General features: G+C 36.5%; 1 protein-coding gene across 7 annotated transcripts in view; it reads left to right on the top strand.

Moving 5' to 3' along the window:
* The window catches only part of GOLGA4 (golgin A4), a 105,139-nt gene extending 91,447 nt beyond the window's left edge, over positions 1-13,692 (top strand). For 4 of the 7 annotated variants that reach the window (XR_007479676.1, XR_007479675.1, XR_007479674.1 and 1 more), the window contains 3 exons: positions 2,915-3,086; positions 10,106-10,168; positions 12,989-13,692. Coding sequence is in view for 3 of the 7 variants with exons in the window: in XM_049715838.1 (XP_049571795.1) it covers positions 2,915-3,001; positions 10,106-10,135 (117 nt within the window). In the remaining 4 variants the exon portion in view is untranslated. The remainder of the gene's footprint in view (positions 1-2,914; positions 3,087-10,105; positions 10,169-12,988) is intronic. The other 3 variants (XM_049715838.1, XM_049715836.1, XM_049715837.1) reach the window with 2 other exon arrangements.
* The last annotated feature ends 277 nt before the right edge of the window (positions 13,693-13,969 follow it).

The raw sequence follows: 13,969 nt of genomic DNA, 5'->3' as shown, positions 1-13,969 counted from the left end.
CACATGGCTGGGAATCTGTGTTGAGGCGGCTCTCTTTATCTTCAGCATTCAGTGTGCTTTTCTGGTTACCAAGACTGAGTAGTCTTTTATTCTGCCATCACATTTTATAAGTCAATATTGAAAATTGGCAGTAGATATTCAGTTTAATTTACTTCATATTTATTGAGCACTTACTGTATGTGGTCCTTTGTTTATCACCATGATGGATAAGGAGATGAAAATTTACACCATCCCTAACTTTAAGGTGTTTACCATATAGTGAGAAAGTGGAGCTATTTACTAAGCACCGTATGATGCAGACCGTAGCACAGTGTCCTCATGTTTACTTGTGGGAAGGTCAAAGACATCATGGAGAAGGAGATGTATATACAGGCCTTTACAAGGGGGCAGAGATTTTGATAGATGAGCTCAGACAGGAGGAAAGCCCAGACAGAAAGTCCAAGACAGGAAATTGAGTGTGGGCTTTGGAATGACAAGTAGTCCACTCCAACTAAAATACCAGCTCTATGAGGTGGAAGTGACTGCTTAGGGCTGCAGGGTGTGGAGGGCCTGGAGTGTTCTCAGAGTTTTACCTGTAGGTTGTTGGGGGGCAGCCCTGAAATTTTTTGAGCAGGGGTTGACAGAATCAGAGCTATTTTTAGACATTTGTTGATTTGCCTAATTTCCATACATTCACAAAGAATTTGAAATGGAGACCAGGTTGTGGTTTTAGAACAAGCCAGAGTATATTGTGGCCTTTGTGATTTGATCACCATCTGCCGTTGTTTCTTGTCCAGTAGGATCTGTATGTCATCCCACCTGTCTTTCTTCATCTGCTTTTGCACACAGTGTTCCCTATTTGATGAGGCAGATGATTTTTTTTTAAGACCACATATGTGATACACATTCTTATAGTACGAAGTTAAGTAAACTCCCCTTCTTTCTTCTGTCCTTGCACTTTCTTTTTCTTGGGTTTTGAGCCTCCATGCTATTTTTGATGCTTAAATTCAGCCTGTTCTCCTTTTCAATAGAAAGTGTTTCTCATTCTACCCTTTACTGACTCTCCCTAAAGAAAACATGGCAGGAGAGGCCACTTCTAAACCAGGTGGCTCATTTGAACTTTTCCTTACTTCCCAGGACCTAAGGATATTGTACGTAGAGTAGACAGTCTGATTTCTTTCCCAAGGTTCAGCAGAGAGCCTGGGCTTTCCATTAAAGTGTTTTCTGAGAAGCCAGGGAAGAGCTTTTAAGTCTTTACTAGGTAATCAACTGCAAATGCTGCATCAGTGATAAATTTAGAGGTGGGTTTCCCATTTAACATTGTCTAGAAATGTGAAGAGGCAACTAGCCACATTTGGATTTATTTTTTGTTTTGTTTTTTTTTGTTTTTGTTTTGACAGACATGTTTGTGCCTTGATGTGCACCATGCAGTTTCATAGTGAATATAAATGGGATTTTGGGTTTCTGAACTTGTTAAGCTATTGAAATTAAAGAAATGTTCCCTGTAATTGTGAATCCCTGAATTTTAGATTTTTGGTACTTCCTAAAAACAGTCTTCATAGATAGTATACCAGAAACCATTTAAAATTTCCAGAGTGCTAATAAAAAGAATATTGAAATAGTTGCTACTTCATATTTCTCTTCCCATTTCATGCCACATATACGCTTGGTTTCTAGACTTCAGTTTAGCACAGAAGATTCTGTTCTATCTAGGGAATACAATTTAAAGGATGAGGAAGGAAGGAGGGCTGAAACTAAAATCTTGCTCTTTGTGGGGTTTGTGGTTGAGGAATAGTATTAGTTGATCTGCTAGTTGAAATAAATATTAGAAATATGTAAAGTGCCTTGCCTAGGCTTAGCACATAATAAGAATTTTTTTTAATGTTAGCTCTTTTCCTTCCTGGAAATAATTATACTTTTTTTCTAATGATGTGTGTTCCTAAAATTTTAGTTAACTCTATTATGTCATCTTTTGCTCAGTGACCTTCTGTAGTCACACACTCTTCCCCGCCCTGCCATACACACACACAGTCTTGTAACTATGAACAAAGAATGTTAGAGTCAGCTTTCTGGTGAGACTTCCATCCTCTGTAGCACTACAGTAAGTAGTACTACTGCTAATCCTCAGGAGAGCACTAGTACCTGAATTTGTATGTAAGCACTGAACTTGTTATCCTACTTATTTCATAAGTGGTATCTTCTTTCCTCTCTGTCTCCCTCAAACCATCTCATCTTGATACAAAATAGGGAATTTCAACCTTTGAGGAGAATTTTCCACGAGCTTATGGGTGACAGTCTGACTTACGGTATATTTATTGAGATCTGCACAGTTTATGATCTTGTTTGCAAGCCACCATGTGTAATGTTCTGATTCATCCTGTTTTCTACCAAACAAAACATCTTGTGTTTATTTAAAATGTAATTTGTATTTCTATTAGGCTGATGTGCTGCATGTATTAAAAAATACCTATAAGCATGTTCATGTTCATGCAGTAGCCCGTGTTTATGAGATATATGATGTGATTTAGTTCAAGCTGAACTTGGGAGTCTCTAAATCTGATTGTTTAGAGCATATGTTTTGGCAATACATCACTTACTAGGTAGATTTCTACAAATAAAAAGCCTTATAAAATGAATGAGTAATAACGTTTCATTTTAATAAGACAGAGGGCCAAGAGCATTAGAACTGTATATAGCTTCATGCTATTGTAAATACATCTTCTTAAAATAATATCAACCCAGACCTTGTGAGGGATCCTTTCAAATTGATATTCTAGCATTGGCTGTTATTTCCTTGACCAGTACCTTCACATCATACTTCTTTGGTCGTGGCTTCCATTGAGAGCACTAAAGAATTCCACCAGCAGAACATGTCAGAATGGGGTGAGACCCATCTGCTCCACTGTCTAGTGATCGTCTCTTGTCTTTTTTGTAGACCATGGCAAAGGTTATAACCACTGTACTGAAGTTCCCTGATGATCAGACTCAGAAAATTTTGGAAAGAGAAGATGCTCGGCTCATGGTAAGCTTAAAGAATAGGCTACAGATAGAAGACAACTTTATCTCATCCGTTTACATTCTGTCTCATTTACAGAGACTTTGAGTTGGTAAGAGAAATTTAAAAGTTTTCATCTTTATTGTACTATAGCCTGAAAAATGAGAGTGAAACTACATTAAGAAAATTAAACTGAGGGCAGATCTGAATGGATGCTCTCAAGGAAAGAACAGTCTTATTTAATAGTATATATGAGGTTGACACCAGTATGTGCTATATGAGATTTCTGGAACTTGGGCTCTTTATGGGAAGGATGGAAAAGGCATTTGTTCTGGTATATCCAGTAATAATTTTTTAAACCGAATGATATCATGGTGTTAGGTGTTTTGTAGATTACAATTCCTTATTCTATTTCACTTGATTTCTAAATACAATAATTCTGATATAAGAGTTTAAGCATTTTTTGAGCTTTTGACATATACCCTGCAAGGGAAATGTAGATAACTGAATTCTTAGAAACTTTTGTGTCAAGTCAGCTGTGACTGAAATGAAACAAACACACACTTCATAAATTATGCAAAATTCCCTTTGCCTAACTTCTTTTTGTGCTGAACCAATAATACAGTAAGAAGATCCATTCTAAGCATAGTATGAAATTTGTGCTGTTTTCCTGTCTGGCCCTTAGCTGTCTCTTTCTGCTTCCTTTTCTTGTCTTGCTAATAGCCTGTAGCTCTTCCACATCTTTCCCCCAATTTCTTTACCTATTTCATGATCCCAGTACTGCTGTTTTTTTCACTCTCCTATTTAAATCAAACAAAGATCTACTCCTTAGTGATGGGTTAGCCCATGTCTGAGTATCTCCAGTAAGAAAGACTAAGTCAATAAGTAATTACTCTTAAGAATCCTATCTTGGGCTTCCCTGGTGGCGCAGTGGTTGAAAGTCCACCTGTCGATGCAGGGGACATGGGTTCGTGCCCTGGTCTGGGAGGATCCCACATGCCGCAGAGCGGCTGGGCCCGTGAGCCGTGGCCGCTGAGCCTGTGCGTCCGGAGCCTGTGCTCCGCAATGGGAGAGGCCACAGCGGTGAGAGGCCCGCGTACTGAAAAAAAAAAAAAAAAAAAAAAATCCTATCTTATCTCTACAGACTGTGTGTTTCTTACAAAAATTCTGGCTTATCTTGATCCCAAGTCTCCCTTTCTGTTGTGGTCACCAATCTGTTCTGGTTCTAACCCATGGAACTCAACCAAGAACCCACAGATGGCCTGGATGGAGGGCTTTTACCTTCCAGGCTAAATAACCCCAGCACTTATCAACCATCTATGAAGTTCCTCTCCTTTGACCCATTGCATGTTCTGACCTCTTTCTGGCTTCCTCTAAAGTCATCCCAGCATCCCTGACTTTTGTCCCAATACTCCATTGTATACTGTATTATTTACCTATTGTATATTTTCTGGGACAGTTGCAGTTATTTTGGTTAGCCTTTGTTTCTTTTGGTGAAGCATTTCTCCATGGTATCTAGTGGTCTGAAAAATATTGTCATACCTCTGTAGTTATTTTTGGTTATAGATATTTTTGATAAAGAAGTATGTAACTATAATGTATGCCCTTCATCAGTAGAGAGAATGTTGTTTTAAATTATAGCAAAACATCCAATTCTATAATCTATAGTCCACTCAGAGTGGTTTTCCTCTTCACTGAGTAAACAACTGTGTCTTTGTGAAAATAAAAATCTCCAATGCAGTTTGAGCCCGTTGACACAATTCTTTCATTATAGTCCAGTTTAAGAAAATATTTTAAAATGATGGATGTAAAGAGAAAGCTTTTATTATCTTTATTCATTCTCCTGTAGCCTCTTTTTTATCTTGATGTTGGGATATAGCCAACCTCTCATCTTACTGTTGGGCTACATTTTGTCAGGATTTAGAATATAGTATAGACTCATCCTAAGTCACTGCTTTGGCAAATGTGGTAGGAAACATTCCCCCTCACCCCACACACACACATACAGCCTTAGATTGGTTTGTCTTGAAGGAAACTAATCGAATTGATTACATGTAAATAGTGAACCATCTAAAAACCTTTTAAGGTGGATGGAAAAGTTTCTTTCTTAAGGTTTTTTTTTTTTTTTTTTTTTTTTTTTTGCGGTACGCGGGCCTCTCACTGTTGTGGCCTCTCCCGTTGCGGAGCACAGGCTCCAGACACGCAGGCTCAGCGGCCATGGCTCACGGGCCCAGCCGCTCCGCGGCATGCAGGATCTTTCCGGACCCGGGTACAAACCCGTGTCCCCTGCATCGGCAGGCGGACTTTCAACCACTGCGCCACCAGGGAAGCCCTCTTAAGTTTAATTAAAAAGAAATCTTTGAAAAGCTTTACACTATTCTTTTGTGAATAAAATGGTATTCATTCTAGATAGGGATGAAGTGGTGACTGACTTCCTGAAATAATCCTTCCTTATCCCAGAGGCTGACCTGCCCAGAAAGAAAGTCCCACTCTTTCCACTACTTTTTTTTTCTTTCTACTACTATTTTAAGCAGAGTCTCATCCATCATTATCTTTTGCTTAATGAATGAGTTCAGTTGACAGTCACCTACTTCTCTTCTGTTGGGTTGGCCAAAAAGTTTGTTTGTTTTTTTTCTGTAACATCTTACTTGTTATGGCAAATGTAGGAAAATTGAAGACATGGACGATACGATTGTTGCCCTTGTGGAAACTTTAATTTTAGGGGGAAGGGGTAGCATCTTCATTCATACATGAATAAAAGATATGCTTAAGTAATGTAATTCAAATAATAAAAATAGATGCTTAGGAAAGATGAACTAAGTTATGGTGAGCATTAAGTGAGGGAGATCCCAAAGATGACTTATCAATTTGAGTCACCTTTTGTCAGCATAAAGAGATTTTTGGTACAAGATAGAGTGACTCATGATTGTTTCCTTATTTGATGGAAAATTAAGATTACTGTTGATTGAGAAAGTTGAAACATAAGTCACATTTGCCTTAAGATTGCTGTCATTCATAAAATAAGTGGTAAGAATCATTGTCTTTGAACAAGCCTCCTAAAGAAATTATAACTTGTTTCATACCCCAATGAACTGTAGCTGATTAGAGCAAAACACTGCTAAGAATAGTGACTTCTCTTTTTCTGTGGAAGTATCCAATAGAAAGATACCTATATGTGTAGAAAGCAGAGCTTTTTAGGGTTTTATTAAATAATTGTTTAAAAGCTATTTAGTCACATTAGTTTTAAATATATGTTCCAGATGGACCATTTCTGTAATTTGTTGTAACCGCAGCTACAGTTTCCCCTCTATTAAAAATCAACAGTATTGACTATTTTGTTATTGTAGGTTTGGGGGCTACAAAGCTGGTATAAGTAAACCAAACAAACCCCGTCATATTGCAGAGCTCCCTCCCCTGTCCGTTAGTATTTGGGATGCTTGAGAGAGTGTGGATTGCACTTTTTGCTGAGAGTGTGCAGCCACGTCAGCATTTACGTTATTTAACAGGTATGAGAGGAGGGATACTTTCTAAAAACTTTGCTTTATGACCCTAATGATTATATGTTTGCTTTGTGGCATTGATCGAAAACTGTCCATGACTGCTGGTAAGGTATTTTTCAGTATGTCCCCTCTTTACCGTATCTCCCCTCTCCTTAGTGACTTTTATACTGTTTATTTGAAAAACCCCACTACAGAATACAACAGTTATTATTTAACAAGTGGTTTCAGAGTTTAACCTAATTTGAAGAATGTATTTCATAGATGAGAAACCATTATCTGTCAAGTAAGAGTAAATTATAGAGCATAAGTAAAGTCTGGTTTATTTGAGAGTCACAATGTGTAGAGAAGGAATACTAGTCCTTCATTTGACAAGTCTCAGAGCCTCTGTTTCTTCACAAAAGTATGTTGGATTATTCTATCTCTAAGGTTCCTTTTCCTCTAAAGTATTAAATTAGTTATAAATTTTAAAGTTTTAGATTTCTTGCAACTGGGAAAAAATTATCTTCTATGCAGCAGGTAGAAGTTAAAGAAAGTGCACACACAAGTCTCAGAGCCTCTGTTTCTTCACAAAACTAACGTTATCTTGTTAGGATTGTTGGAGAACCAAAGTACGTATAGTGCCCGCACTGGGGTTTTGTGATCTCTGTGGGGCTGGTGGTGGTGGTTCCTGAGCCACATGTAGTGATGAGTAGAACGAGTCTTTCCTAGAAGGTGAGACTTGGAAAGGTAAACCAATAATGTGTGTAAGATAAACCATGAAAGACCTCACTACAACAGTCAGGTCACTTTATAGGAATGAAACCAGCTCAAAACATGTCCCATCTCCAGTTTCAGCACCTCTGAGTGCCACCACATGCAGCTTTGCTTGGTGAGAGCTAGCCCTCAACAGCTCAGCCCCTGTGTAACTTTGAGCAAACCTTTTGCATCTTTCTGGCCCTTATTGCTAAAACAAGTATGTTGGATTATTCTATCTCTAAGGTTTTTTTTCCTCTAAAGTATTAAGTTAGTTGTAAATTTTAAAGTTTTAGATTTCATTCAAGTGGGAAAAAATTGTCTTACATGCAGCAGGCAGAAGTTACAGAAAGTGCACATACCAAATGCACATACCTTTGTGTTCCCTAGAGCAGCCTCTTCCCTCCTCTCAGTTTTTAGCTTATTGTGCCTGGTTTGTGATGGTTTAGGTAGTGTAAATGGCAAGAGTAGACTGGATGTTTGAGTTTCAGGGTGGGAGCAAGAGTGAATACGGAAGTCTTTTTTTTTAATTAATTAATTTTATTTATTTTTGGCTATATGGGGTCTTTGTTGCTGCACGCGGGCTTTCTCTGGTTTTGGCGAGCGGGGAGGGGGCTACTCTTCGTTGCGGTGCGTGGGCTTCTCATTGCGGTGGCTTCTTTTGTTGTGGAGCACGAGCTCTAGGCACACAGGCTTCAGTAGTTGCGGCATGTGGGCTCAGCAGTTGTGGCACTCGGGCTCTAGAACGCAGGCTCAGTAGTCGTGGCGCACGAGCTTAGTTGCTCCGGGGCATGTGGGATCTTCCTGGAACAGGGCTCGAACCCGTGTTTCCTGCATTGGCAGGCAGATTCTTAACCACCGCGCCACCAGGGAAGTCGCAATACGGAAGTCTTTAGCTTGTCTAATTGAATAAGACTGCCCTGGAAGTACACCATCAAACTTTTTTTTTTTAAAGAGAGTGTTATTTATTTAGGATAATTACAGTAAGAAAGTTTATTTTAATCAGGTGCTAAATCATCTCTTGGAATTGAGAGGTTCTTTTGTTATATAGAAATCTCTTTTAAAATGTGTTTCTAGGAATATACTTTTCTCTTTAGAGTGTTAGCAAACTTAATGACACGTTTAAACTGGATGGCTATTTTCTTGATGACTCCATTAAAAGAAAATTGTTCTATTCTGATGAGAAAGATTAGGCATGTTTTCATTTCTCATCCACTCTAGTCATTTTTAAAGATTGATCTTCTGTTGACTTTGTTATTGCTTTGCTTTCATGCTGATCCTTTGTGTTGTGTCAAGTTCTTGACCAGTCCTTACCCTAGACCAGTCTTGTACTTAAGTTAATGTTTCTGACTTCTCTCCTTTTGGCTGAAATTTTAAAAATCTCTTCCAGATTAATAAAATCGTCAGAACTTTTCAGCATCGTTAGGTATAAAAGTTCTCCATTCTAGTTGAGGTTTACCTTTCCGTTTGCGTGGTCTCAGTAGATGCATGCAAGGTGGATTCAAGAAACAAATGCACATAAAAATGATGCATAGTGAAAAACACTGCACGTGTAAAACATATATTTGTTATCTTAAAAGTGGTTTTACCTCTTGATATTGTTAGAATTACATGATATGTGATCATTGCAAAAAAACATTGCAAACAGTTCAGAAACATTACATAGAAGGGGAGATCTTCATGATTTTCAGCCTCCCAGCTGTCTCCAGCTTGCCAAGGTCATGTTTGCTAATGGTGTGGTGAACATCCCCCAGCTTTATAATTATGTATTTGTAATTATTCCTTTATCATTTAAGTATTTTATTTTATAAAAATGAGAGTATGCAACGGCTTGCTTTTTTCACTTATTTTTATATAATTCCACCTCATTACAAACTGATTTACCGTATTCTTTGATTGGTTGATTATATGGATGACACAGCTGAGTTCATCAATTTCCTATCCATGGACACTTAGATTATTTCAGTTTTTCAGTACTTAACAAGCATAGACACAGGGAGCATACATATATTTCACATGCTTTTGCCAGTTTTCCAATAGGATGTTAGCCTTATTGTGTTGTGTGTTGCAGATATTTTCTACTTTGTCTTTTGATCTTGCTGTTCCTTACTAACTGTACATTAAATATAAAAGATAAATAAAATGATGCTTCTGAGGTTGGTTACACTAAGAATAGACTCAGATTTTATAAACAGCTGTTTTTGCTGATGCTGTTTTAAAGCAAATCAGGAAGCTAATTAATAATCTTGGTTTATGACCATGTTAAATAGGACATAGAATTTATTTAAGGAGGTTGCTATAGTAAAAGTGTGTTTGCAGAGATTGGGTCCCCTTGAATAGAAACTTTGGTTTGGGTTATCATTCCTGAAACCATTCCTGTTGTATATACTGTTGTATATACTGTTGATATACAAGAGTTATTCATTGATAAAATTGACATATTTTAGGAATGATGATTCAACATATAGACACACTGTATTCACATTCATCAACATTTCCCCCCAGATTTTTGGTGGTAAATTGAAATTATGTAAATCAAATTGTAATGTGTGCTTTAATGGAATTATGAAAGAAGTCCTTTTATAAATCAAATAATCATGACTTAATTATGTCTAGCATATAAATATGTACTTAAGGTGTAAAGTACATCTTTAATTGTGTTGTTTAAACTTTTAAATTAAAGTTCCAAGTAAAATCTCCACTACATAGTGTTATATTTACTTAGGATGGAAGGGAGCTATTACAGATTCCTAAGCCTATCCTCCCTTGATTTGGGAAGATGTGAGAAAAATTTAAGTACATTCTGTTTAATCCTTTGAAGTTCATATACACATATAATCTCTGTGTTATGTTGTCTTAAAACTAATCCAATAAGCTTTTTTTCTTCCTGGCTTTGTAGTATACTTCACCTCGCAGTGGTATCTTCTGAGTAAACCGTCAGTCTGTGCTTAGTTAGCATGTGGTGAGTGAAGAATAATATGTCTTTTGTCTTTTCTGCAAAAATTAAATGTATTGCATGATACTAACCATTATGCTGGAGTTCTTTTGCTCTTTTGTTTAATGAAAATATGATTATGCTATGGGTTAATATAGGGATTTTCTGTTAATTTTGCTTTATAGATTAATAATATATAGATTAATAATCACCACCAGTAAATGTTACATAATTCTAGGAAATTTTAGTTCTTTCAACAGTAGTTGAAAGTTTCAGAATTGGTCTTTGAAATTTTGCTAAAGAATCCAAAAAAATCTTTATGTATTTTATATTCCTTTTTGTTTTTTATTTCTCAAGAATGGACTTTGAAGTTAATAAAGATTATGAGAGAAAAATGAAAAATCATTTTCTAGATAAAGGTGCTGTATTTCGCGAATCCAGAATGTAAAATATTGTAAAGCCTTCTTAGAGTCAAGGCTAATCTGAAATAATGAGCACTAGTAAAATTGATTTTAAAATAAATGGCAGTTTTATTACTTCCTGGGATCATGCAGTATAACGAAGTAGCACATTTGTCCTGAGGAGGAGACCCTTAGGCAGCCTGCTCTAATTGAATGTGGCTGTTTTTAATTAACATATTATTACAATGAGGGGGAGGCATCTAAAAAGTTTGGACACAGTTGGCTGTCCTCACATTTAAACACCCCTCCCATCACCTCCACATATTATCCATGCTGTTAGTGTGATTTAGCACCCCTAAAAATTTAGGGTACGTCTTTACCTCAAACTTTGAAGAATTTTCACAAGTGACAAATAAGCTGTATCACAATCTATAGAACTTAATTATAATTAAATTAAAGGTTCTCTGATTATTAAGCTAGTGTTCAACTAACAGTATCAAGTTTTAAAATGTTAATATATAGCATTTTTTAACGTTTTTGCTTTAAATATCCTTTCTGCCTACATTTGAATCTCATTTTTATTTTTAATGTCAGTTGCCTTAGTGATTTTCTAAAACTGTCATTAGTCTTGTAAATCCCAAATCTAATTCAATAAGTCTTAACATTTACCTTTGTTTATAATATTATAAATACTGTATCATGCTTGTTATTGCATTTAAATAGTATCATTTATCACTTGAGAGGTATACTCTGTAGCATTTCCGTTGATTGATTGTCTCCTCAGCTTTTAGTTTGAAAAATTTCAAACAAGATTTGTAAAAATAGTACAATGAACATCCATATACCCTCCACCTACATTTACCAGTTATCAACATTTTGCCAAATTTTCTCACTTGCTCTCACTCTTGCTTTCTCTCCATATATATTTTTCCCTCTGTGACGTTTGACAGTTGCTTGCAAACATGGTGCTTGCAAGCATTTGACAGTTACTTGCAAACATAAACTAAATACTTTACCAAGTATCTTTAAGAACAAGGGCCTTTTCCTACATACAATACAGTTACGACTCTCAGGAAATTTAATATTAACACAATGCTCTTATCTAATATATAGTAAATATCCACATTTTTCCAAATAATGTCTCATAATTTTTAAAATTCCAGGATCCATTGAAAGATTGCACATCGCATTTTGTCGTCATGTTCTTCAGGTTTCTTTTGAACTAGAAAAGTTCTCCCAGCCTTTTTTGGGTCTCTCATGACATTGACATTGTGCAGCATTATTGAATCATGCATGAACTTCTTTTCCTGCAACAGTGCAAGCTAACGTTTGAAAGTAATAACTGACAAAGGGTTTTAAATGTCATAGGAGATCTTTTTCTTATCTTCTCTACGTTTCTAGGACTAACATGAATGTTGAACAAGTTTTATAAATAGTAAACTCTTGGAGATAGATCACGAGTGGTGGATTATATTGTTCATTTACAAGTTTAGAAGACCTTGATACTCTCTCTAGAACTAAAATATATTTGAAAAGTTTGTCTCTATTACTTAATCTTTTTTGGTATTTTATTTTTATGCATTTTTAGCCTCATACTTGATTTGACCACTGGCTTTTAGCATCTTAATTAGAGAAACCTTTTTAGGAAGGTTTAGCATCATGTTTCATAGCAGATTACGGTTTTAAAATTAAGTTTGTTAATTTCACAAGGCATACATAGCTTTTTCACACCAAAATGCTGTTATCCTCCGCCACCATGCCTGGCATCCTGGGAGAACTGCAATATGTAGAAAAATCATTACATTAGGGAAAAAGGAAGAACCTTTTGTCCTCTTAAATCCAGTCTGCGTTCTTGTGAGATTCTGCCATGTCAGCACGTTTACTCCTGGCTTTCTGCAGTCATGACCTGGTAGCCTTCAATATGTGCTGAAAGGTTGCAGTTCCAGATTTCACTTAAAAATACTGCTTTCCAGGACTGCTGACTAAAAGGTCATTCCAAGAACAGTAATTTTTAGAAGATTCCTTTAGGATTTAATACTTAGAATATTTCTGCTTCAGTCCTCAGACCATAGAATATAATCTTGATATAATTTTACTTTAACTTGAAAAAATAAATCTCATGAAAGTTAGCTTTAAAAGGTTTTTCTTTCTCCCTCCCTTTCTCCCTCCCTCCCTCCCTCCTTCCTTCCTTTCTTTTTAAATTTTTATTGGAGTATAGTTGCTTTACAATGTTGTGTTAGTTTCAGGTATACAGCAAAGTGAATCAGTTACACAGATACATATATCCCCTCTTTTTCAGATTTCCTTCCCATTTAGGTCACTACAGAGCATTGAGTAGAGCTCCCTGTGGTATACAGTACGTTCTTGTTAGGTATCTATTTTATACATAGTAGTATACATATGTCATTTTCTTTCTTTCTTTATCCTAACCCTTTTTCTTTTCCAGTCATGGCTCCGGCCTTCATCTTGAAGAAGTGGGGAGAGAGATGCTGGGCAGGCCTGGAAAACTGTGCACGTTTGCTGTTCTTAGAGAACGAAGCTGTTATTCAGGGCCCCTCATGTAGCCAGAAGACCAAGAAAAATCTGACATTGGCCACAGAAAGATTGCAGACTGCCTTTAAAATAGATTATATCAGTGGAGAAACGGTGATAGTTTTTTTGGGGGGGATTCTTCAGTTTTTCTGTTGGGAAGAGTTTTGTGTTGTTTAAAAGATACTTTGAATAACTTAACCTGATTTATGGGCTCATTTAATGTTCCTTTCTTCCATTCTTTTTGTCCCTCTTTTTAAAGAACTGCTTGCCTTTCCTATTTATTTTTAGGGTGATTTTTTTAAAAGACTTGTGCAATACATTTTGAGGTGGAACTTAGTGGACTTTTTCCTGATATATTAGAGCATTTAATTGACTATTTTATCCAGATTGATTTGTTGAATATTTGCTAAAGACTAGTTCTTTAAGCTATGACATATGATAAATCCAAATGGCAGTACCTCATTGTTTACTTAGCTTTTGTACTTATATTTTTCAGAGGAAAAAATACTACTGTAAATTGTAAATAGTCAATACATAACTGTATCGTATGCAAATCTGTGACTGTTGGCAATGTCATCTCAGAAGAACAGATAAATAAAGTTTATTTACTATATAAAATGTGCTTATTGTGTTTTTTCCTAAATTGAAATCTATTTCAAAATAGTTAAGAATTTATGTTGTATCTGGGTGAATATAATGAGGAACTATTTGTCAAGAGAGCTGAATAGCTAAGCATTTGGATTTTTTTTTTTTTTTTTTTTGCGGTACGCGGGCCTCTCACTGTTGTGGCCTCTCCCGTTGCGGAGCACAGGCTCCGGACGCGCAGGCTCAGCGGCCACGGCTCACGGGCCCAGCCGCTCCGCGGCATGTGGGATCTTCCCGGACCGAGGCACAA

Source organism: Orcinus orca, chromosome 10, assembly GCF_937001465.1.
Source record: "Orcinus orca chromosome 10, mOrcOrc1.1, whole genome shotgun sequence".
Taxonomy (NCBI): domain Eukaryota; kingdom Metazoa; phylum Chordata; class Mammalia; order Artiodactyla; family Delphinidae; genus Orcinus; species Orcinus orca.
Note: the sequence above shows the minus strand (reverse complement) of the source record. Positions and strands in the feature narration are given on the sequence as shown.